General features: G+C 57.1%; 1 protein-coding gene across 4 annotated transcripts in view; it reads left to right on the top strand.

Moving 5' to 3' along the window:
• Kdm4b (lysine demethylase 4B) overlaps window positions 1-24,623 on the top strand; it is a 75,711-nt gene that overhangs the window by 23,408 nt on the left and 27,680 nt on the right. For all 4 annotated transcript variants that reach the window (XM_059251781.1, XM_059251779.1, XM_059251780.1 and 1 more), the window contains exons 6-8: window positions 11,149-11,198; window positions 15,203-15,306; window positions 18,684-18,821. In XM_059251781.1, coding sequence (XP_059107764.1) covers window positions 11,149-11,198; window positions 15,203-15,306; window positions 18,684-18,821 — 292 coding nt within the window. The remainder of the gene's footprint in view (window positions 1-11,148; window positions 11,199-15,202; window positions 15,307-18,683; window positions 18,822-24,623) is intronic.

The following is a 24,623-nucleotide window of genomic DNA, read 5'->3' as shown; positions in this document are numbered from 1 at the left end:
GACACTGCAGGTGTATGAGGCAAAAGGTCAGCCCACAGGTTGCTGTGTGCCCCCTCACACCCCGCTGGGGCTGCTAGAAGCCAGGAAACCCCAAATGGCAAGGTGACCAAGAGCCAGCCAGGGGTGCTCTCCAGCTGGCATTGAGGCTCTGCCCTGCAGGGGTTGGCATGCCAGTCAGCTCAACTGCTTGGTCCAGACATACAGAAGCTAGTGAGAGACAGCTGTATTATCCCTGGCCCGGTTCCCCTGCAGCCTCCTTATTGGGCCTCTGGCCTCACCCTGGCCCCAGTCACTCTGTCACCCCGATGCCACTGCTCTGGCCTTCTGCTTCTTGAGATTGTGCTGTATATCTCAGCTACCTTGGGAACCTGGTGACATGCCTGAGCTCAAACTGGGGCATTGGGGCCCTTGGTACAGCAAGATGAGCCCTGTGTCATTAGCCACTGGGGCGCTCTGATGATGGCAGGCAATTCAGAGAATCTGGTGCACACGGCAGGGTGCGGCTCTGAGTCACACCCTGTGCCCATTAGCTCGATGAGCCATCCCATTCCACATCCTTTCCACAGCCGGGCCTTGCCAGAGAGGTGGTTGTAGCAGGCCTGCCCCGCAGCTGTGTCCCTGGGATCATCGGAGAGTCAGAGCAGCGGGACATCACTGCATGTTGGGGCTCTCAGGGCCTCCACTGACTGTGTCCCCAGCCTTTCTGCCTCGGAAGCACTGAGCAGGAAGCTGTCTGAATTCTTTGCCCAAAGCAGGGCTGTTAACTTGCAGCAGGTAATGGAGCCTCCCCACAATAGATTTGAGGAGTTGGAGCTGAGCTGGGCTCTTGGGTCAACTGCTGAGCTGGGGGGATGGCCTGCGAGTTTATCTCTTTGATTGTGGCCTACTTTTTTGGTTGGGGATTCCTCTCCCTTGCTCCTCTTCCTCCCTCTCTCTGTCCCCTCCTCCCCCTCCTCCTGCCCCTGCTCCTCTTCCTCCCTCCCTCTGTCCCCTCCCCCTCCTCCTGCCCCTGCTCCTCTTCCTCCCTCTGTCCCCTCCTCCTGCCCCTGCTCCTCTTCCTCCCTCTCTCTGTCCCCTCCTCCTCCTCCTGCCCCTGCTCCTCTTCCTCCCTCCCTCTGTCCCCTCCTCCTCCTCCTGCCCCTGCTCCTCTTCCTCCCTCTGTCCCCTCCTCCTGCCCCTGCTCCTCTTCCTCCCTCTCTCTGTCCCCTCCTCCTCCTCCTCCTGCCCCTGCTCCTCTTCCTCCCTCTGTCCCCTCCTCCTGCCCCTGCTCCTCTTCCTCCCTCTCTCTGTCCCCTCCTCCTCCTCCTCCTGCCCCTGCTCCTCTTCCTCCCTCTCTCTGTCCCCTCCTCCTCCTCCTGCCCCTGCTCCTCTTCCTCCCTCTCTCTGTCCCCTCCTCCTCCTCCTGCCCCTGCTCCTCTTCCTCCCTCTCTCTGTCCCCTCCTCCTCCTCCTGCCCCTGCTCCTCTTCCTCCCTCTCTCTGTCCCCTCCTCCTCCTCCTGCCCCTGCTCCTCTTCCTCCCTCTCTCTGTCCCCTCCTCCTGCCCCTGCTCCTCTTCCTCCCTCTCTCTGTCCCCTCCTCCTCCTCCTGCCCCTGCTCCTCTTCTTCCCTCTGTCCCCTCCTCCTGCCCCTGCTCCTCTTCCTCCCTCCCTCTGTCCCCTCCTCCTCCTGCCCCTGCTCCTCTTCCTCCCTCCTTTGATGGTGCAGGTGGGTGGGTCTGTTGATGAGGAGCTGGTGGTTCAGCTTTCCCATGATTCACTCCTGCCGTCCATAGACCCTGCCTGCTGTGGCTCTTGGCTGGTGAACACCGTGCCCTGTGCAGATTCGTCAGTGTCCTGCACAGTCCCCTGGCTCCTGGATTCCATCTAGAGTTGTAAAGTGTCCTTGGCTACTGTGGGCCAGCCTGTTGTCTGACTTCCCTTGTGCTTGATGGCCTTGGTGATGTGGAGCATAGCATGCTCTGTGGTCACCTCCATCGCAGGCCAGCCCTGCTGATGTCCTTGACCGTGTGGCTGAGGTTGTCTGCTGGTGTCCTCTCCCCACGCTGCACTCTGAGGTGAAATGAACTCTGTAAAATGAAATGTTTTAATTATCAGAGAAGTCAAGAGAGGAAGGAGCAGAGCGGCTCTGTGCCAGGCTGGCAGCTGGGCCCAGCGCTGCGCCGACTTGAGTTCCTTTCCTTCTTCCTGGAGAGGAATCACAGATGGAACGCTCGCCTGGGGTTCCATGGCTCAGAAGCAGAGTGTATGGGCCCTTCAGGCTCTCAGGTGGCTTACAGCAGGCCCCTGCCTCCAGGCTGCATGGGAACACCCTTGCTCTAGCAGCCCTGACCTTGGAGGGACTGTCCCCTGATGAGGCCAGGCTCATCCCAGGAGTCGGTCAGTTTTGTTTTTTTTCACTGATGTATTTATTTTTATTTTTATTTTATGTGCATTGGTGTTTTGCCTCCATGTGTATCAATGTGAGGGCATCAGATTCCCTGGAACCGGAGTGAGCTGCCATGTGGGTGCTGGGAATTGAACCCGGTTCTTTAGAAGAAAAGCCAGTGCTTTTAACTGCTGGGCCATCTCTCCAGCTTTGAGTTGCTCAGTTTTTTTGTAAGCTCCAGGTGTGCCATGGAGCCCCCTCATCCCTTCCTGTGGGACAGAGGACAGGTTGTCCAGGGCCATGGTGTGTGTGCATGTGCCCTCTCGCGTGTGTGGGGGGACTAGAGCGCTCTGCAGCAGCCCCTGTCCTCCTCCGTACCCTCTGTACTTAGCACTGCCGTCCTGGCTTTGGGGAGGTGAGCTGCCCCCTTTATCCTTGTGGTCTGTGCATCTGTCCCTGGGCTGCATGGCCTGGCAAGGGCCACTTCCACACTTTGTACAAACAGGCCAATCTTGTCTCCACCTGCGCGTGAGAGTTGGCTCTGCCAGGGGGAGCGGTGCTTGGCACACCTTCCTGCTGGGAACTCCCCTTTTCAGGACTGTATCAGGGTTTGCTGGTGACTATTGAGCTGCCCCTGCAGAGGTTATGGCACAGGACCTGCCACCGTCATACCTGCTGTAGGTGGAGGGACATCACCTGGCTGTGAGCCTCACTCAGAAAACACTGGCCTTGCTTCTGAGAAAGCTCAGAAGGGCTTTTGTCCCTGCTGCTTTCCGTACTAGTGGGCCAACACCTGGTGGCCCAGCATTACCTCAGGACTGGTGGTAGGCAGGCAGCCAACACTGGTCACTGGGCAAGCCCACAGCCTTAACCCGCTCCAGCCTGCCCTCCACCGGGGCCCTGCAGAGTGGTCTAGCGTAAATGTAGCATACTCACTAGCACGAGGCAGTTGGGCCACTCTATGTCTGATGTTACCTACTCTGGGTCTGTTGCCCCCCCACCCCCACCCAGGGTACAGGTGGGAAACTGGGGCACTGCTGGAAGATGAGGTTGGGTCAGGAGTGAGGAGTCCCTACAGTGCAGAGTGCCTTTGAGGAAGGTTCCCTAGTATGTGGGAGGCTCTGGGACCCACAGATGTTCACAGTGTGGTCCTGTCCTGTTTGACACCAGTGGCATGTCCCCAGCGTCTCTGGTTGGGTCTGGTGGCAGCAGGTGACCCTGCATCGTTTCAGCATCTTTAGGGTTAGCGCCATGACATGACAACCTCGGGTGCAGGAGACCACAGGGTCTGTGTGCTAGGAATGCCCCTAGTCTATCTGGACCTGGCTAGGTGTGTCCCCAGCCATCTGGCCGCCACTCAGGAGGTCTGTCCTGTCACCTAGGGCGGCTCTGAAGTAGGAGCCTGCAGTGGAAAGAGCCCCCCCCCCCCCCCCGCAGCAGCTGGTTTCCACAGCAACCACTGCTTGAGTTAGAGTGCCTGCCTTGTCTCTGCTCAAAAGTCAGTCACTGGTACAGTGTGTGCCCTTCCACAGCCTTGGCTTCTGATGGGGTTAATGGCCCTGCTCAGTGGCTTCCTGCCCTGATTTTGAGAGTGGAGGACTGGGGGAGAGTTGACCCCTGTGTGTTCCAGCCACTTCTAGTGCAGGAACCTGGAGCCCCATGGAGCAAGTGGAGTGTTGCAAGGTTCCTCCAGCAGGCATTGCGTCTGGATGTGCAGTGGGAGCTGTGGGAGAGGGCCTTTTGATGGGCCACTAACAGTGTCCTCAGTTTGGGTCTGCACTGGGCTCACCCCGGAGAGGTCTGAGTGACCACGGGCCTGGTACCCATGCTGCCTACCATGCCAGCCACTGTGTCCCAGGAGTGTCCCCTGAATACAGCCTGTTGTCTCCACCCATGCCCTCTCCCTCCTGAGCAGCACCCCCCTCTGGTTCCCAGAGGACCTGTCCTTAATCCTCGGTTTTCAATGTTTGAGCAAGTGACTGGCTTGGGAGACCAGTGCTGCAGGTTCATGCGTGGACTGTGGAGTCCAGGCTCGTGTCTTTGTGTGAGCTCCTGGTTGTTTAAGCCATGGTTCGGGGCAGTGGAACACGGGAATTGGAAGCTTCTGCATGCCCACAGCCACAAGTCCAAATGCTGTGCCTGCAGCACCAGGCTCCTTGCCAGCTCTGCACCATCACCAGGACCTGCTTCTCCGACTGTCTCCTGTGAACAAGTCCCAGACTTTTGGCAGTGCAGGGTAGGTGCCATCCAACTCAGGGCCATGGGTGGCTGTGTAGGCGTTGATCTTGGTCATGTGCTAAAAATTGCCAGGCTGGGGTAGGGTCCCACATCTCTGCTGAGCATGCAGCATCTGCTAACTGAGATGGGTGGACATGAATGGGCCAGTGCCCACACCTCCTCCCCAGGCCCCCAGGGAGTTGTGACAGCCACAGATATCCACCTACCCCCACCCCGGCCACCAAGATGCTGTTCCCCCAACACCGCCAGCTTCCCTGTGGGGGGTTGGTTCCGTCTCCAGTTCTCTGTGTTCTCCAAGCCAGCTCTCTTGATCCCCTGTGTGTTTCAATAAAAATGTCATTACAAGAAGCCATTGACACTGCTGGTGTGTGACACCAAATTCTACTGCCTATTGTCCCAGAAAACGATCCATTAGAGATAAAGTCAGCAGCTCGATAGTCTCCGCCCTGGGAGCAGCCTTCCCGGTTCTGGCTGCTGCTGTCTTTACTGCAGTCTGTGTCTGTACCACCCACGCAGGCAGGCCATAAGAGATGGGATTCCCCGGTGCAAATAGGCAGGCCTCACTTGTGCCAGCTAGGCCAGGTGGTTCCTGGCTGGAAGCCCCTTTTAGCTCAGGTGAATTGAACCCCTTTTTGCAGCAATGGTCAAATTGGGGTACACAGAAGCCTGTTCCCTCATATGGAGCTGTTTGCAGCCCCCATGTGCCTTTCCCATGTGTGTCAGATCCTCCGTGGCCTCTGTAGGGTGGGCAGAGGGTGGATGACAGTGTCAGATCCTCCGTGGCTCCTCTGTAGGGTCAGATCCTCTGTAGGGTGGGCAGAGGGTGGATGACAGTGTCAGATCCTCCATGGCCTCTGTAGGGTCAGATCCTCTGTAGGGTGGGCAGAGGGTAGATGACAGTGTCAGATCCTCCGTGGACTCTCTGTAGGGTGGGCAGAGGGTAGATGACAGTGTCAGATCCTCCGTGGCTCCTCTGTAGGGTGGGCAGAGGGTGGATGACAGTGTCAGATCCTCCGTGGCCTCTGTAGGGTGGGCAGCAGGTGGATGACAGTGTCAGATCCTCCGTGGCCTCTCTGTAGGGTGGGCAGTGGGTGGATGACAGTGTCAGATCCTCTGTGGCCTCTCTGTAGGGTGGGCAGCAGATGGATGACAGTGTCAGATCCTCCGTGGCCTCTCTGTAGGGTGGGCAGCGGGTGGATATCAGTGTCAGATCCTCCATGGCCTCTCTGTAGGGTGGGCAGTGGGTGGATGACAGTGTCAGATCCTCTGTGGCCCCTCTGTAGGGTCAGATCCTCTGTAGGGTTGGCAGAGGGTGGATGACAGTGTCAGATCCTCCGTGGACTCTCTGTAGGGTGGGCAGCGGGTGGATAACAGTGTCAGATCCTCCGTGGCCTCTCTGTAGGGTGGGCAGTGGGTGGATGACAGTGTCAGATCCTCCGTGGCCTCTCTGTAGGGTGGGCAGCGGGTGGATGACAATGGGTTTGCCAGTGTGCCTTCGGTGCCCAGATGCCTGAGTTCAAGGGTACCTTGAATACCTGTCCAGGTTTTACTCTGACCTGTGGGGTCCCTCCTTTTGTGACTCAGCTGCAGTGACCTCTTTAGTCACACCAAGATGTCCCTGGCTGTGGCTAGGGTGAGGGTCACCCTTTCTAACTTTTGCCATTGGTGTGACCACAGGCCTCAAAGACCCTGGTGGGGGCCGGGCGGTGGTGGCGCACGCCTTTAATCCCAGCACTCGGGAGGCAGAGCCAGGCGGATCTCTGTGAGTTCGAGGCCAGCCTGGGCTACCAAGTGAGTTCCAGGAAAGGCGCAAAGCTACACAGAGAAACCCTGTCTCGAAAAACCAAAAAAAAAAAAAAAAAAAAAAAGACCCTGGTGGGGGCGGGGGGTTGTCTGCCACTCTTGTCTGCATTCCTGTTGCTAGGGACAGGTGACCTTGGACACCAGGCAGCCTTGGTTTACCCCTCTATCAGCCCGTGCTTTCCGAGTCCCTTCTGCTGTGGGCAGTGCACAGGTGCCGCCCGTGGCTTGGCTCAGCTCTGAGGGTGCGGCTAGCTCTGGGCCTCCGCTCTTGTCACTCCCTGAGCGCTGTCTCATTCCTGCTGGGTCCCTTTGCCTGGTGTTTCCAGGGTGGAGCTGCTGGGGTTGTCTGTGATGGGCCACTCACCTGGCTCCCACGGTTGCCTGATCACTTCTTCAGTGTTGCCCTTGACTACAGCAGGAACGCTTGCGAACACAGCCCTACCTGTCCTGGCTGTCCGAAGGCTTTTATGTGGAGTGGCTTGGTTTGTTTGTTCTCTCTGTCTCTTTCATTTTAAGATCTCACTATGTAGCTCAGGCTGGCCTTGATCTCATAGGGATCCACCTATCTCTGCTTCCTGGGTGCTGGGATTAAAAGAGTGCATCACCGCTCCCAGCTGGCCTGGCGTTTTGTACAGGTTTTTGTCTCCAGTAGTTTTCTAGCAGCCCAGGGGGTCGGTTCTCTGGCCGATTCCCTGCTGTGGGGCTGGCCTGTCACCTGACACATCCCTGTTGACAGCATTGTTTTTGTCTGTCCTTCCTTTCTCTTCCACTAAGAAATCTCTGCCAGGGCCCCTGACTCAGTTAATAACACCTGGCCTTCTCCTCAGCCACAGCCTGTGGGCAGGTGGCACTATGTCTTCAGTGGCCAGGGCCACAGCTTTTTCCAAAGGGAGGCCTATGACCTGGTGCTTGCTTCTCTGATGGGCCCAGGCCATTTGAGGTTCCGTTTGCAGTGGATGACACACTGACCTCATCCTCGGAGCCGAGATGTTCAAACAGCCCTCCTGAGGGGTGACACCACACCCATCCTAAGGTACTGTGTGCAGGGGCCACGGGAGGACTTGATGTGATCATCAGATCAGTGATCGTCAGATACGTCTCCACTGTCTTTGGCCTTTGATCTCATGGTGCACGCAGAGGGCCACCGTGGGGCTTGGGCAGCTTCAGGCTCACGGGGTGGAGGGCAAGCCATCCTGCTGGGCTGGCAAACCCCAGAACGGGAGCTGCCCTGTTGTTCTCAGCCCAGGGGGCTTTGTGTCTGAGGGTGGCCATGACAGGTCAGCTCCTGGGGCCCTGGAGAGCCACTGCCGTTGAATCTACAGTAGCATCCAGGGTTATAGTGAGAGCACACGCGTGTGCATGCGTGTGCCAGGGGCCTTCATGTGGCATGTGGCCTGGCCTCTGTGGCAGAATGAGAGTACCCTGTCCCTCTTCCTGGGTCTGTACAAGTTGCGGTTGTCCGGAGGTCTTGCCTGGTGCTGCACAGGCACTGTGGAGTCACCGCCCTCGTCCTCAGCGGCGGGCACTGAACAGGGCACCCTCACTGCCCGCCGCTTGGCACGCGGTCTCAGTGTTGTCACCATAGCCCTGAGCTCAGCTGGAGGATGGTCTCCTGTCCCCAGCTCAGAGCCATCAGTGGGGACTGAGCAGGATGGTCCCCAGCAGGGCCTGGGAGCTTGGGGCTCAGATGGGGCTAAAGGCTTGGTGAGGTACCTCACCTGTAGGAGCCAGACAGAGGCCACCAAGGCCAGAGGGCTTAGAGCACATTAGAGCAGCTGGGACGTATGGCCCATGGCTCACTGTCACCCTGCTGAGGGGCTCTGTGCGAGTCTGCTCCCCACCAGGCCTTTGTGCCCCTTTCTGACACAGTCATTTAGTTTTTAACTGGTGAGGCTTTTGCTTATTTATTTTCGTTGTTCTTGATAATAATTCTGAGCCATTAGAGGGGAAAATTATATTCAGAAACGCTGTTTCTTGCTTTATTTGTTTGATGATTTAGAGCGATAGAGAGCAGCACATACGCTGGCTTTTATAGTCTGGTAATTATTCACATCCATCAGCCCTTCCGGGGGATAAACAGAACACCGCGGAAATTGCACTATTAATAGTGGCCTCCTCCGTGGGCGGGAGGCAGGCAGTAGGGCAGGAAGGGAGACCAGTGTGTCCGCTGAGCCCTCTTTACCCTATTGCACCAGGGCTCAGCTGCTCAGTTCCACCCACAGGGCTGGAGACCCATGGCACCCTGGGGCCTCGAGCTGCCCCCACTTACTTGAAACCTGTACTGTACCCTCAGGGCCAGGTGCCGTGTGTCTCCCAGCTGGCCCTGGGCTACTCAGCACCACTTGACACCATAAGCCTGGCACAGAGTTCATAACTCCCCCTCCCCTGGCCTCATGTTGAGGCACCTGGGGCTTCTGTGTCTCCAGTTTGCCCCAGACCAACCTTCCCCACATGGCTCAGTCACTCCCAGAGTCAGCCATGGTGGGTGCAGACAGGGCTGAGTCACCGCTCATGCCCTGGCATGAGTTTGTGGGTTCAGCTTAGGGTTTAGGGGAGGCAGGACTTGCCTTAGAGGTAAGGAGCCAGGTCGACTATCCTGTCCTTCCTGGAGACCCAGCTCTTGCTTCCTTCTAGAACCTTCAATCCAAACTCACCCTTGCCCTTACTCAGGCTTGTCGCATAGTGTCATGAACCACTAATGGGGGAGAGTGGCCACAACCAGCACACCCGTCTCAGGGCTGCATCTGGAGCAGCTCACACTCCCCCAGAAGGCTCTGCTCCTCTGCTTCGTACCTGAGTCTCTTTCCCAGGGGTCCCTCAGCATAGCACCCCCCCCCCCCATATGCAGGCACAGAGCTGGTGTCTCCTGATGGCCAGTGCAGTCTCCCAGTACGGTTGCCAGGGAAACCAAGTCCGTAGCGCATGCTAGAGACACAGAACAGGGTTGTCTCTGCTGCAGGTCTCCTGGACATACTTTGTGCACAGCAAAGGCTTTAGTACGTGGAGACAGGTGCCAGGGGACTATGGGAACTCTTCAGAAGGATGCAGCCAGCCTGACATGAGGTCTCTGACCTATGCATCTCCTAGGAAGAGCCAGCTAAACCTCAGAATCTTAGGGCTTTGAATGGCCTGCTTAGTGTCCATCTCAAAGGCTCCCTATAGCCCCCGAAGCGTCCTCCTGGACCCAGTACACAGCCCAGGGCAGCCCACAGTGTCCACAGAGCCCAGCCTGCTGGAAGCTTCTCTGCCGTGCTGAAGCACCCCAGGGTGGCTTGGTCCAGGCAGGTATAGGTTTCTCAGCTGTTAGTGGAGACAAGGGCAGTCAGTCCGGACTGAGACACATGGGGCATGTGGATGTGTGTGCATGTTTGTGTACATCGATACAGGTGGGAGAGCGGAGGTGAGGTGGGAGTGCCAAGGTGGGCAATATGCAAGCAGTGACACACAAGAGAGCCTGGATCAGTCTGCGACGGTGGCTGCTGCCCAGGCCCAGTGTGGGTGCTGTCTGTGCAGATGTGCTGTCTGGTGCACAGCTGCTAGGGCACAGGGTATTGATGCTATGGGGAGTTGGACCTTGCAGTGGGGGCACTTGCCTGTGCTGCAGCTCCGAGATGGAGTCATGGTGCTGAGGTGGCTCCTGATCCTTGGCAGGGTGGTGCATGGTTCCCAGCCTAGACTGCCCTTTGCAAAGCCAAGCCTGAGTGTCAATGATGCCCCAGCAGAGAGCTGGCCCGAGCATAGTCGTGGTTCTTGTGGGTGTGGGTATGGAAGGATCCATGGGAAGGCTGACTCTGCACGTGACTGTGGCCACCCATAGCTGTCCTTCAAGATGGGCCTGGCTGCCCTGACTTGTGCAGCTTCTTCCGGGTTAGCATTGGACCCTCACCCTGGCCTCAGCTTGGGGGTCAAGGTGTTTGTTGGCTATGGCCTTCGGCTGGGCACAGTTTTTGTGGCCTCATCTGACTGTAGTGTAGCATAGAGGTTCCTAGTACTGCTGCGCCCTGTCACCGTCCACAAGCTTGTCTCCCCAGGGCCTCCCTTCTGCACCCCTGGCTAGCGGCCTGCAGGCTGCACTTTCCGATAACGCCAGGCGTGTTCCAATGTATTAAACTTCCAGCAGCCGCCAGATTCAATTAATCTTATCTTTACAACTCCTAATTACAGGCGCTAATTAAGTGGAAGGCACTGTGGACTGGGGATGCCGCATTCATCATTGTGGCCAGAGCTGGGAATTGGTTCCTTCCAGGCCTCGGGTGGCTTCCCAGAAGCCTGCCCCCACCCCTACGGCTCCCAGAATCACGGTGCTTTGAGCTGTGGAGAGATAAGAGACCTGGACAGAAGTGTGACCTCAGCTTGTCCAGACATGGAAATTCTGGAGTAACCCTGCAGCTGAGCGTGCTCAGGTTTCCTCAGACAGAGTCCTGGGGTACCTGAAAATTCTTTATTGTGTCCTCTGCAGATGCAGTGACAGGACAGTGGCTGAGTCTCCCACCATCTTTTTATTTCATTGGAAAACTCCTCAGTTCTGGGCTCTTTTGGGCTTCCTCTGCCTTGGCTCCTGTATCCTGTTGTGTCTGAGCCCTGAAGGGTGCCGAGCCACATCCCAGCCTTCCTGCTCCACTCCAGGAGCTCCCCCATTGGACCCCCTGCCTTATGGTTTGGTGGTGACAACCCTGTCTGCTGTCTGAGTGTGGACTGCGCTGGCCAGAGGTCCTCACTCTGATGTGCCCCCTTCTCTCACAGGTACGCCATCCCACCGGAACACGGCAAGCGCCTGGAGCGCCTGGCCATAGGTAGGTATCTGAGCCCCAACGGGACAGGGACAAAGATGAGACAGGCAGGTGGCCCATCCAGGTGAATCTCACTGTGCCTGTCTCCTGGTCACACGACCACCCTGCAGTCACCCCTCTGGGCCCTCTCCCTGGGGTGATGGCGAAGCTTTGGGTACTGGCTGTCAGAAAGGAACTAAGCAGCCAGGGCTCAGAGAGCAGAGAGGTTCCGACTAGAGGCCCTATATGTGTTTGAGGGGTGGGGGAGGGACTGTGACCCCGATCTCCTGACTCCAGGGCTCAGAGAGCAGAGAGGTTCCGACTAGAGGCCCTATATGTGTTTGAGGGGTGGGGGAGGGAGTGTGACCCCGATCTCCTGACTCCAGGGCTCAGAGAGCAGAGAGGTTCCGACTAGAGGCCCTATATGTGTTTGAGGGGTGAGGGAGGGAGTGTGACCCCGATCTCCTGACTCCAGGGCTCAGAGAGCAGAGAGGTTCCGACTAGAGACCCTATATGTGTTTGAGGGGTGAGGGAGGGAGTGTGACCCCGATCTCCTGACTCCAGGGCTCAGGCAGCAGAGAGGTTCCGACTAGAGGCCCTATATGTGTTTGGGGGAGTGGGGGAGGGAGTGTGACCCCGATCTCCTGACTCCAGGGCTCCTAAGTGCAGGGAAAGACATCACAGAGTCACCTTGTCAGTGGGGCTGGGTGGCAGCATGGCCTAGCCTGGCTCTCTGAGGTCCGTGGGAGTGCAGCGACATGTGCTCAGATGGGGTGCAGCAAGCCATGCCTGGTTTTCATACTGGGTTTAGATTTGTAGCCCAGACTGGTGGAGAACCCTCCATCCTCCGCCTGAATCTAGGACATGTGGGACAAGCGTGTGTGCCACCACACTGAGCTGTTCCTTTCTCCCACCATGCTCTGGTACGGGATGGGACCCAGGGCCTCGAGCTGCCGCTGAGTCACTTCAGCCACGTTGGTTTTTCTTTTCTTGGCTTTGTTTGTTTTTGATTTCTCCAGATGGTTTCACTGTGTAGCCTTGACTGCCCTGGAACTCACTCTATAGATCAGGCTGGCCTTGAACTCACAGAGATCCACCTGCCTTTGCCTCCTGAGTGCTGGAATTATAGGCATGCACCACTACTACCCAGCTTTTTGGTGGCTTTTTGAGTTTTGCTAAGTTGCCCAGGCTAGTCTTGAACTCACTTTGTAGCCTCAAAATCCTCCTGCCTCAGCCTCCCAAATGCTGGGGTGACAGGCCCGTGCCACCATGCCCAGCTCACCCATTCCCTTCATCCGGTGTAAATCTGTATATGGGAACCTCAGACACACACATTGAGAGGTGTGAGTCCTGACTACTTGAAAGGTCTGTCTGTCCTCTGTCATCCCCAGAGCAGCCCTGACACAGGCGTCATCTTCTGCTAGCCAGGGCTTCAGGACTGAGATGGACTAGCTAGCCACACAGCCCTTCTGATGGCCTTGGTGGGCAGTCAGGTCTATGGCAGCTCTGAGCTTCTGGAAATTCTCAGCTGTGCAGCCCCTCAGGAAGGCTAACCTGGGTCCTGTAGGACCCATCTGCTGGAAACCCACAGCTGCAGATGGAGCCCTAGACGTCTCCCACTGTGGTGTTCACAGTGTGGACTTGAGTGTGGCCCCTAAGGCAGCGCTGGCCACTGCTTCCCAGCCCCACTGTGCCCAAGCACCACAACCTTGGCCGCTGTAAACAGCCTAGAAGGCACCTCCACAGTTCAGAGTCCATAGGCCTGGCAGGGTGTCCTGGGCGTGCTGCAACCCACCATTCTAGAGGCCCCACGTCCCTCAGCTCTCCACCCCTTCTTCCTAGTTCAGTGCCAACAGTACAGCATCTCCCATGTTCTCTGTCTCTCCCCTCACCCCCGCCTTCCTCTGAGGGCCGTGAGGATACTGGGCCCAGGATGCTCCCGGCTCAGGGTCTTTCACTTGGGCCAGATGCAGAGTCTCTTCTGGCCCTGGAAGTGATGCCACAGGTCCTGGGGAGTGTCCTGAGCGAGCTGATGCTATATATGTTCCTCTGCTCACAGTGTCTGCCTGGCCCCTGCTGACATGACAGTGTCCCCCCCGCATGGGATGTGGTTCAGTGAGCCAGGCTCAGGTGCTTCTTGCTCTGTGGCCTCCTCTGGAGACAGTGAGGCCGACCTCAGAACGATAAATGGTCAGGATCTCAGTGCCCTCTGTCCACCCCAGTAGCCACATCCCCATTTCCAGTGCCTGCAGGGGATGTAGGTAGCAGCTTGCCTTCCCAGAAGGTGTGTGCAGAAGCTGAGGGAAGGGAGAGCTAGCTGCAGAATTTCAGTTCTGAGGCTCCAGAGCGGCTGCTTCAAACACCTGTAGGGCATGGTGGCACACTCCTTTAATCCCAGCACTCAGGAGGCAGAGGCAGGTGGATCTCTGTGAGTTCCAGACCAGCCTGGGCCACTTAGTGAGACCCTGCCTCCTAAAGAAAAGAGCCAGCAGGGTGGGGCAGCTGCCTGGAACCCGAGAAAGGACTGAGAAGTCTGCTCAGGGGAGGGGTAGGGTGGGGACAGGACAGGGAGGCAGGATGCATGACCCAGCAGTGTCTGCAAGAGGCACATGCAGCTAGCTCCCCCACAGCTCTGGCCTTGGCAGCCCTGAGACCTTCTTTGGGCATGCGCCACTGATGCCACCCACGGCAGAGCCGGGTGGAGTGGGCTCACAGTTAGCACAGAAAATGAATAGCTGAGCCGTAAATGGGCTTACGGGGAGAAGCGCCCGCGGGAGAGCACTAATGTGGGGGCGCTAATCACTTCAGATGCGAGCCTTTATTAGGGCCCTAATGAGAGTCACTTAAGCCGTGCATTAAAAGGGGGACGTGTGGCTGGCAGCGGCAGTCATAATTTTAACCAAGGCGCTTTTAGCATCAAGGAAGGAAAGATGGGGATGCGGTCCTCATCCCCTCTGGAGCCTGCTCTTCCAGCTCAGCCTCCTGCCAGCAGCCAGGGCCTCCAAGCCCTGCTCCCTATGCGTCTGTGCACGTGTCTGTGAGCATGCACGCTCGCACCCATCAACATGTGCTCTTGAAGCAGAGACCGACCAGGGGCATGCTAGCCTGGAGGCTAGGGTGCGTGTTTGTGTGGGATTCTGGAAAGTTCCCCAGACTGAGGCTGTGGATCAGTTCTATCATCACCCTCTGCTTTGCCCACAGCAGACTTCTGTGACCCTTGCTGTGGTAGGGTGATGGTGTGCAGGCATGCTCTGAGGATGCACAGGCTAGTGTGGTGAGCAGCTCTCTAGGGGCTGGGTATGCCCTGCCTTGGTTGCTCCCTATACTGCCCATCTTGGTTCTGACAGGGTGTGGCTGAGCCCCAGCCTACCCTTGGCTTCTGAAGGGACATTCCCTCCACACTGGGAACTGTGCATTTCACCCCAAGGAGCCCAAGGCCAGGATCCATGTTGGGATCCTAGGATGTGGTTGAGCCTTGAGATGGCCGTCCCTGCTCTGAGGCAAATGGAACATCTGCCTAGGGAAGCGAGGGGACCCCAATGGGAACATAGGCTGCTCCCTGTCCTGAGATCAGTTGTGTCCTGGGACCTCAACTTTCTCCCCTGGGCTACTGAGGTGCGGGGACCTGGAGGCTGCTCACAACTGTTATACCTGTGTTGTCTCTTGGTGGTGACCTTGAGTCTTAGCCTTGTTCCTCTGAGCTTCCAGTACCCTCCAGGGAGGAGCTAAATCCTGCGAGCTTGCCATGGCCCACCCATATGGTCCTGGAATGCTGTGTCCTGGTGAACAGGGCAGACGCTCTGAGTTTGCTGGAAGGTGTCTGCTGGGCAGTCACGTAAGTGGCAGCTCCTTCTGTCTTGCACAGTGCTGGGAAGTGACATGCTGTGATCCACTCCACTGAGCCCGGGGCTGAGACACTGGTCTGAGACCTGTCTGAGGTCCCAGCTTAGTGCCCACTCCCTAGGATGAGGCCAACAACCTCTGTCCCCACACTGATACCCATTCTGACACTGCTCTCCTCTACCCAGGCTTCTTCCCTGGGAGCTCACAGGGATGTGATGCTTTCTTGAGGCACAAGATGACACTCATCTCGCCCATCATCCTGAAGAAGTATGGCATCCCCTTCAGCCGGGTATGTACAGGCCCCAGAGAAGGTTCTAGAATGGTGACCAACTGGTCTTGGCAGGTGACCTCTTGTTCTTCTGCAGGGGAAGTGGGGGAGGGCATGGGACAAGTGTGGGTTTGGCAGGGTCTTCGTTGTCTCCAAACCACACAGAGCCCTGTGCCCAAGTGCAGGTCCCTCACTGCCCAGGCCACATCTAGTGTTAGCTGCTTACAGCCAGCAGGGTGGCTGGCCACAGAGTGCAGGTGTCCTGCTTAGCAATGAGTGGTTCAGCATTCATTCCTGAGCGTGGAGACTGAGTCCATTCAGTGTGCCGCTGTAGAGGCTATAACAGAGGATGTCTGAGGTTGGTGAGGCAGCCCTGTGGCAGCTGTTGGGGGGACAGTTGACAATGGGCTTCCTATTCCTGGATTGACAAGTTTACAAACCTAGGACCTCAGGTTTCTTTGGGCAACATGGTGTGCATCCCAGCAGGGAAGGCTAGCCCAACTGGGCATGCGTCAGCAGAGGAGTATAAGCCTGTGTGCTCTGGGGACCAGGGAGTTGAGAGGGCCCTCAGGACAGCTGTTTCTGAAGGTCTCTTTGAAGAGCAATTTGTCAGCCTAAGAGCGAGTTCTGTGATGAGACCCCCTCGCTCCGTGCTCACACAGGGCGTCAGCATGTTGGAAATTGCTCCTGACATTTCAATCAAGGCACCCGCAACATCCGCTGTGTTCTTCCTGCTGGTGCAGCCCGGAGGCTGCTCCCGGCTCTGTCTCTGAGAAGCACAGATCCCATTGTCAGGTGGCAGCGTTGTTGCTTGTGGAAGTGAGAAGTATCTGCAACCAGCTTGGGAATGTTCTGCAGGCTGGTGCTTCATGCACAGAGACCCCTGTGGACAGAGTGACTGCCTGGTCCCTTCCCGCGGGGCAGTGCTCGGCAGTACCATGGATTGCACATGGTGCCCAGCCCAGGGCAGCTGCCTGACCTCCAGACTACAGAGGCTGCAACACTGGAGCCATGCTCCTCACACTGCTGGTTTGGGTGTCTGGGGCCTGACCTGCCCCAAAGGCTTGTGGGTGAAGGCCCTTGTCTGACCTCAGAAGGTAGCTGCCCCATCTTGGGATGGGACCTGAGGACAGAGCAAAGGTGAGAGATGAGCGTCCTCTTGCACATGAGTTGTGGGTGCCCTCATCAGAATTCCTGTCACCCTTCAGACGAGCAGCTGCACACTGCACTTGTGAGTCTGTAATGGTATTTACTTTTAGAAGGGAAAACTGATCAATAGCCAGCTCGTTAATAATTAAGAGTGTGTATTTCTGTAATCTGTCCTGCTGAAGCGTCTCCAGCTTTCTCCCTGACTGGCGCCGGCCCTGGCTCCTGTGACTCTGCCGCACAATCATCCATCATCTAAGGCCTGCTAATTTATCCCTGGGCTCTGTTGACAGCAGAGAAGGGGAGGGCAGCTACAGGGGATCAGGGCATCGGGACACAGCGGCTGTGACAGGAGCCCAGTTCTGTCGCCTGCCTGAGCAGGACTTTCTCATGGCTGTGGTGTCTGCCCATACCTGCATCCTTGCTGTTGGCCTCAGCATGTGTGGTACGCTGCGCCCCAGAATGTTACAGCTCCCCACATGTGCGCACCGTGGATGCTGGACAGCTGGAGAGGGCCAGCTGTGAGCGGTGTCTCCACTGCTGCCTCCAGACCTCCCTTCCCCTCGCCCACTTAGAGCTCACGGTGAAGCGGCTAAGATTCCCCGAGGGACACTCGTGTGTCACAGTCGGCTATCCTTCATTCTGCCGTGAGGGGCTGTCACTTGGGCAGGAATTTTAAAACATAACTTAATGTAGCTGACTTCCCTTGATTGGCGCAGTTAATTATTTGAAAAGAAAAATATTGGTGCATTCTCCAGGGCAGGCTGTGCTCTGGGCCGTGTTGGTTTTGATGGATTTTTTGAGGGGTGGCTGGGGATCTAAGTGCCCCACTGTAGTGTCCACTCTGTCCCCAGAGTTGCCAAGAGGAATCCAATGACGTGACTCGGTGGCCTCTGGGGGACACAGCTCAGCCGCCCGGGTTGAGGGGTTGGGGGCAGGGAGTTAGAGTAGTATCATTGTGACTTGGAGCGCTCAGAGAGAAGTCACCCAACACCATCTCAGTGCGGTCCGTGTCACAGTGAGCCACTGTGGCAGACAAACCTGGTGGTGCCATTCACCCGGGCCATCTGTGGAGGCTCAGAAACCAGTGAAACACTCTCCTGTGTGCTTGAGACGAGAAGCCAGGGTGACCAGGGTCGCAGAGTGAGCCAGGCCGAGTAGCAGGGCCTCCCCAGGGCTCTGGAATCTTCCTCCTTTGTTGACACATGTCAAGCTCGGAATCCTAGACATCTGTGCTCTTCACGCCTTTCTGCCTGCACAGTGGACAGTGAGGAGCCAGCAACCTCCAAGAGACACCCTCTTCTTCCTGGAACCTCAGTTTCCCCATCACAGATGAGGCTCTGTCCCTCCTCTGAGGAGTGTGTGTCCTCCGTCTCTCCTGCGCTGTGATGCAGCCTCGTCTCAGGGACGGAGGTCTGCAGGTTGGCAGGTGTTCCAGAGTGCTGTCCCTGGAACAAAGGGTTGTGTCCACACCTGCCTCATGGAGAGCCATATGCATCAGTGATGTCCTCTAGGGCACCTCCTGTGCACGCGTGTGCTGTGGCCTGGCCTCAGAGAGGGTGGGTGAGGCTATAGCAGTCAATGGCCCAGTGCCACACTCTGGTGAATGACGTCTCTTGGGCTGGGTGGGATGGCCAGGCCATGGTGGCCACAGTGCAGAGTGGGGAGCATGGTGCTTGCCCTGTGTCCTTTGGTGGCCAGGACTGGAACCAGGTCTTTTCATGTAGACCAGCCTAGTCTCAAACTAGGTGACTCTCCTGTCTCAGCTACCAAGGGCTGGAATGATTGACATGTTCCACCATAACAGCTTTGCTCTGTGGTTGCTTGTCTGAGACAGTGCCTCTCTGTGTAGACCAGACTAGCCTGGAACTCGCAGAGATCTACCTGCCCCTGAGTGCTGGGTTTAAAGGTGTGCACCACATGCCTAGCTCTCTCTTCTTAAAAAACTTTATGTATTTTGTGGGTGTGAGTGCTGTAGCATGCATGCTGAGGTCTGAGGATAGCCCATAGAAGTCAGGTATGAGTGTGAGACCTGGGGACTGAACCCAGGTTGTCAGGCCTGGCAGGCAGCAAACGCTTTTAGCACTGAGCATTTCGCCAGCCCTAAACCCACAGTCTCTAAGCCTGGCAGGGTCCCACAGGTTCCTGAGCTCTGTGCCATTGCTGATCCACAAGTTGATCCCAGGGCTCCAGCGGCTGGGAGCCACCCTGGAGCCGGCCTCGCCCACTGAGTCCATCACTCTTCTCTGTAGATCACCCAGGAGGCTGGGGAGTTCATGATCACTTTCCCCTATGGTTACCACGCGGGCTTCAACCACGGCTTCAACTGTGCCGAGTCCACCAACTTTGCCACGCTACGCTGGATTGACTATGGCAAAGTGGCCACACAGGTAGGTGCAGCGCGTTTGGTGGGTGAGTGGGAACAGCCCTGTACTCACGTGGGTGCAGCCCAGCTGCTGGCAGTGTTCAAGGGGTGGTGTTGGTGGGTTGTCTTTTTCAAGGAACCCGGTCTTTGGCTTTTTCATTTCTTCTTTCTCTTTCTTTCTTTCTTTCTTCCTTTCTTTCTTTCTTTCTTTCTTTCTTTCTTTCTTTCTTTCTTTCTTTCTTTCTTTCTTTCTTTCTTCCTTCCTTCCTTCCTTCCTTCCTTCCTTCCTTCTTTCCTTCCTCTCTCTCTCTCTCTCTCTCTCCTTCCTACCTTCCTTTTTCCTCCTCCTCCTCCTCCTCCTCCTCCTCCTCCTCCTCTTCCTCCCCCTCCTTCTTTTTGTTTTGTTTTGTTTTGTTTTGTTTTTTTGAGACAGGGTTTCTCTGTGTAGACCATACAGTGATGCTCTGGCAAGCTGGCCTTTGTTGTTGAGCAAAGTTATTTATTAGTTAGTTTTGGATTTTGAGACATCAAACATGGTCTGGCTTGGTACGGCCTCATCCTCCCTGGTGGTAGGATCACAGGATGCCCCCATGCCCAGGACTGAGCCGTCATTTAGCTTTTCTCTGTGTTGCTGCTTTCCTTGTACACGTGTGTGCACATGTATTCCACATCATCTTCCTATGTGAGGCAGGGTCTCCTGGCCGTGGCTTCTTGGATGCCCTGTCGGTTTCTCATCTCACTGGCATGCACTAGTACATCCAACTTTATGTGGGTTCGGAGGATGAGAAGTCAGGCCAACAGCTGCTTCACCCACGGGGCCATTTCCCCATCTTCCCCTGCTTGCTGCCCTCACTCGGCCTTGTGGGGCAGTTGTCTCCTTTTGTGACTGGTCATGAAGCCAGGATCTGAGCTCTGGGCAGGTGCTCGCTAAGAACGTGGCATGGACCTGGTGGTATGCTCCAGCGGGTCGCTGGAGCATATCTTCAGTCTTCATGAAACACTAAGTCTGGGGGGAGGTGGCATGACCCAGGATTGGGACCTGCGTCCTGTTTTGATTGGTTAGACACCTTAAATGGTCAGGGCTGGTGGGATGGCAGCTGAGATCACCTGCACCTGTGGCAAATTGAGCTGTGATGGCGGGGTCTGTGCTTGTGGGACTGTCTCAGCCGCAGTCACAACAGGAACTGCCCAGATAGTAAAAGCAATTCCAGGCTCAGCCATGTGTTCACAAACAAGCAACATTTGGAGAGTGCTGTCCGCAATGGCGCCATGCTCACATTGTCAGGCAGCGTAGCGTGAAATTAGGGAACAAGTGGCCTGCGGCACCATAGACCAGCCAGGGACAGGGCAGGGTGGCAAGCACAACACCCTCCCGGGTACACCCAGCTGCCAAGGTGCGCTCGTGTGTCGGTGCCCACCAGTAAGGAGGACTCTTGAGTCTCATGGCGGGGACTGGGAACCAGGACTACTGCTCCTCAGCCAGTGTGGACAGAGGCTGTGAGGGGTGCCAAGCCATGCAAGGCAAGATGGGCTCTGAGTCCCAAGGCACCTGGGCAGGCAAGTGCCTGTCTCTCCTGTCTCCCTCCACCGCCACCTCCAGCCTAGCTGTTCTCACATGGTGGTCATCACCCCCTCCCTACCCCCACCTCCAGCCTAGCTGTTCCCACATGGTGGTCATCGCCCCCTCCCTACCCCCCCTCCAGCCCAGCTGTTCTCACATGGTGGTTATCACCCCCTCCCTACCCCCACCTCCAGCCTAGCTGTTCCCACATGGTGGTCATCGCCCCCTCCCTACCCCCCCTCCAGCCCAGCTGTTCCCACATGGTGGTCATCGCCCGCTCCCCACCCACCAGCCTGCATGCACTTTGTGGTTTGTCCCCGCTCTCCGGGACCTCACCTGCTCTCCCACATGCGCAGTGGCAGTGGGGAGCGGCAGGCAAGCTGCCTTGCTCCCTCTCCTGCCCAGTGGCAGGGCAGGTACCACTTTGCGTTTTTAATGGCTGGAGGGTGTAGAGGCGAGTGCATAGTCCATGGTAGGCACTGGAGCTCCACTTGTGGGTCCCAAAGGCACAGGAGCCACCAGCATGGGAGTCATTGACCCCTCCCTGTAGTGCCAAGCCAGGTCCTCTCCGCAGGCTGGCAGCCCCTCTGAGTCTCCCAGGAAGGCGCTTGCTGGCTGTGTTCCTGAGACTTCAACCCTGCCCCGCACTGTGCGCATCCCCATGCCTCTCCCTTCATAAGAGGGGCACTGAGGGCCCTAGCCCGGAGACTGGGCAGTGAGCTGTGCCAGCAGCCCTTGGACTCCGCAGTGGGAGACAGTGCTCACACTTACTGGAGCTGTAGGCTAGCCTCTGGGAGGAACCAGTCAGTACCGAGGCCACCAAGGTCCCCAGGGGGCCAGTGTAGGGCTCCTCAGGAAGGGGCTAGGCACAGGGGAAGGACCACTGGCATCAAGAAGCTGGGGTGGGGACACCTCTGTCTGCTCCCCTCCAGCCAGCTGAGGCACACCAGAAAGTGTGGCTGTCAAAAAGGTGCCAAGGCAGATAGTGGGGGAGGGGAGGGCAGAGCATGCACACCCCTGCGAGCCGTGTGTAGGAGGGGGAGCAGCCCTCTGACCCACTGCCCTGTGGGGTTCTCAGCATGTCATGCTCAGTCACACAGAAGCCTCGTGGTGTGGACTCCGTGATGGAGACCACCCACACTGGGGAATTCAAAGGTGGGAAGGCGGAAGTGGGCGTGCCAGGGCTGAGGAGGGGGCAGGGCTTCCTGATGGGGTGATGGGGTGTTCTGAGGCATGACTGAGGGTCCTGTAGGTCTGTGAATGTTTTAGAGTTGTTCACTGAATACAGTCTGCGTCCATGGCTGGAAGCAACACTCTGGTGGCCCTAGGAGATCTTCCAGTCACAGCCCCAGGTAGCCCCAGATCCCTGAGCTCCACGACTCCTGTGTGGACTGGGTGGAGGCCGACCACCACTCCTGTGTGGACTGGGTGGAGGCCGACCACCACTCCTGTGTGGACTGGGTGGAGGCCGACCACCACTCCTGTGTGGACTGGGTGGAGGCCGACCACCACTCCTGTGTGGACTGGGTGGAGGCGTGTACAGGCTGTTCGTGGGCTAAGCACAGCTATGTTCCCCAAGTGAACAATTTTCTAGATTGTGCACATGGGATCTGAGACTTTGTAGAAAGCTCAAGCTTATCCTGAGGACAGGGGAGAAGCCTGGTATTGGGCGATCTGGGGCACAGACCCCAGAGGCCTTGGGTCAGCTGCAGCAACCCATGATCCCTTTTCAGAAGGCCATCCCACAAGTCATGCTTCCTCTCACTTTTGGCCTTGGCCACTTCTGTCTAGGGACAGGTGCAGTATGGTGTCACAAACAGGGACGGCCAGGGCCTCCCCAGAAAAGGTAACACATGCTCGAGGACTACTACACAGCCATCAATGAGTCCTCTCATGGGGCGTGTCCCAGCGTTAGTGGTGTGGAGAGGTGAGCCAGTGATCTGACTTAAAGAGCAGGTCATCGGCCATGAGGCTCAGCTCCCGCTTCTGTGTGGGACAGGGCAGGGCTCCTTATCTAAGTTTGGTAGGAACTGGTTCTGTGCAGAGATGGGGTCAGCTGAAAAGCTCGTGCCAGCTTCTCTCTGCCTTAGTCTTCTTGTGGCTTTCCTTCGTGGTCACAGCGGGACGGTTGGGCATGGCCTTGGTTTTGGTGGGCACCTCTGCAGAGCCTTTCTGCACTGTGTGTGGCACCAGCTGTTGGCAGCGGGTTTGTTGGTTTGGTTTTGAGGTGAGGTTTAAAAGTCAACCAGATGCTCCATGTGTCATGGGGCAGAAACTCACCTGGCACACACAAGGCCCTGGCTCTGTCCCAGCACCAGAGAGTAGGTGTGGGGCACACCTGCACCCAGCACTCAGGGGGTAGCTGCAGGAGGATCAGGAGTCTTCAGGATTCAAGGCTGTCTTCGGTTACATAGTGAGTTTGAGGCCAGCCTGGGCTACATGAGAGGCTTATATGAAACCTCACAGGCCTGTGTCAGGTGTAGACCCCTCAAGGTCTCTTCTGCCTTGGTAGCATCGTCCTTACAGGGAAGTTTCTGAGCTTTGCCTGGTACATACATGGAGTCCCAGCACCCAGGAAGCTAAGGCAGGAGGATTGCCCTGAGCTTGGTCACAGCCTGAGCTACAGAGCATGACCCTGTCTCAGAAGCAAAAATGAAACAAAGCTGAGAATCCAGAAGTTCAGTAACCCAGCTGGATCACGTTGCCTTCCATGTGTACAGCAAGGGCCTTGAATGAGCTTGGGGCAGGCTGCCAGTACCTGGTGGGGCTGGGGTGAGTGTCCACGAAGTCTCAGGCATTTCCATGTGCTCCCCGTAGAAATGGCCTATTCTTGGCTCCATGAAGCCAGCACCCTCTATGGGATGTTCACACTGGGCTGACAGACAAGAACAGAGAGGCCAAGCAACTTTGCCAGTGCTGCACAGTAGGCACCATGTCCAGCATGCCCTCCAGGTTCCCAGCCTGTTCAACAGACGTGCATATGTGTGTGCCTGTGCATGCACGTGCGTGTGCGTGTGCGTGTGCGTGTGCGTGTGTGTGTGTGTGTGTGTGTGTCGGAGGGTGAGCCTCGGGGGGTGCTCCAGGTCAGCGCTCCTCCTCAGAGTTCTCCAGTCCTGGTGACCTGTGCTGGCCTGTGGCACAGTCTGCCTGCCCACATTGCCAGCCCTGGCAGGCTGGAGCAGGAGACCAAAGGAGTTCTCCAGGGAGGGGACACCACCTGCACAGCCTTGCTTCTCCTTGCTCCTCTCTGGCCGTTGCATCAGCCCTGGCCTGCATACTTCAGGGGAGGGGCTCTTCTCATCAGGGACTTGCTGTGACTCTAGCAGGCTTAGCTGGGATGAATGAGACAAGGGATGTGGTCAAGAGCCTGGCCCTGGCTGCCCGCTCAGCGCCTTTGTCCGCTCCACAGTCCCTGTGGCCGATGCCAGTCCTCCCAGGAATGCTTGGCATGCCTGAGGGGGTAGACATGGAGTTGAGAGGTCTTCTACAGAGTTGGGGTCACAGTCTGGAGGCCTTTTGGTGCCATGTCACCATGCCCTTATGGTGGGCTGGTAGCCGCAGTCACTGGGTAGGAGCACTGAGCTTAATGACCACATGAGAGCAGACGGCCATGCTCCCCTGCTGTCAGTGATGGCGTCTTCCATGCTGATGCACGGTGAGCTGCGGCCACCCTGCCTCACTGACCCCTGATTTGTGCCATGGAAGAGTTGTGTGCACAGGGCTGGCTATAAATTGCTTTGTGAAATATGTTTCCCCCTCACTACCTGTCACAGTCTTCTATACCATGCATCCCTGGCCATGTCTCTAAGCATGTACATGCCCAGAAGGCCTCCGGGAGCACCAAGGGTCCTGTGCAGGGCACAGCTGGCCCATGATTGGGAGAGGAAGGATTTGAAAAGATGGCTTAGCATGGGCTCCCCAGCACTGTACATGGTCTTGGCATCCTCTGTGGGGTATCTTAGCCTTGCACCCCATGCCAGAAGCTCCCACAGCCCTCATGGCCACAGTGATCCCAAGTGTCACTGGGGCCCCTGGTTGGGAAAGGACCTGCTGATAGACCCCTGACCTCTAGCTGCACAGGGGCCTGCGATGGACCCCTGACCCCTGTCTGCACAGGGACCTGCTGATGCACAGGGGCCTGCCGATGGACCCCTGACCTCTAGCTGCACAGGGGCCTGCCGATGGACCCCTGACCTCTAGCTGCACAGGGGCCTGCTGATGGACCCCTGACCCCTGGTAGTGACTCAGTAGGTTGAGTGCATAGTA

Source organism: Peromyscus eremicus, unplaced genomic scaffold, assembly GCF_949786415.1.
Source record: "Peromyscus eremicus unplaced genomic scaffold, PerEre_H2_v1 PerEre#2#chr22_unloc_1, whole genome shotgun sequence".
Lineage (NCBI taxonomy): Eukaryota > Metazoa > Chordata > Mammalia > Rodentia > Cricetidae > Peromyscus > Peromyscus eremicus.
This window is presented reverse-complemented; position numbering and strand designations above follow the sequence as displayed.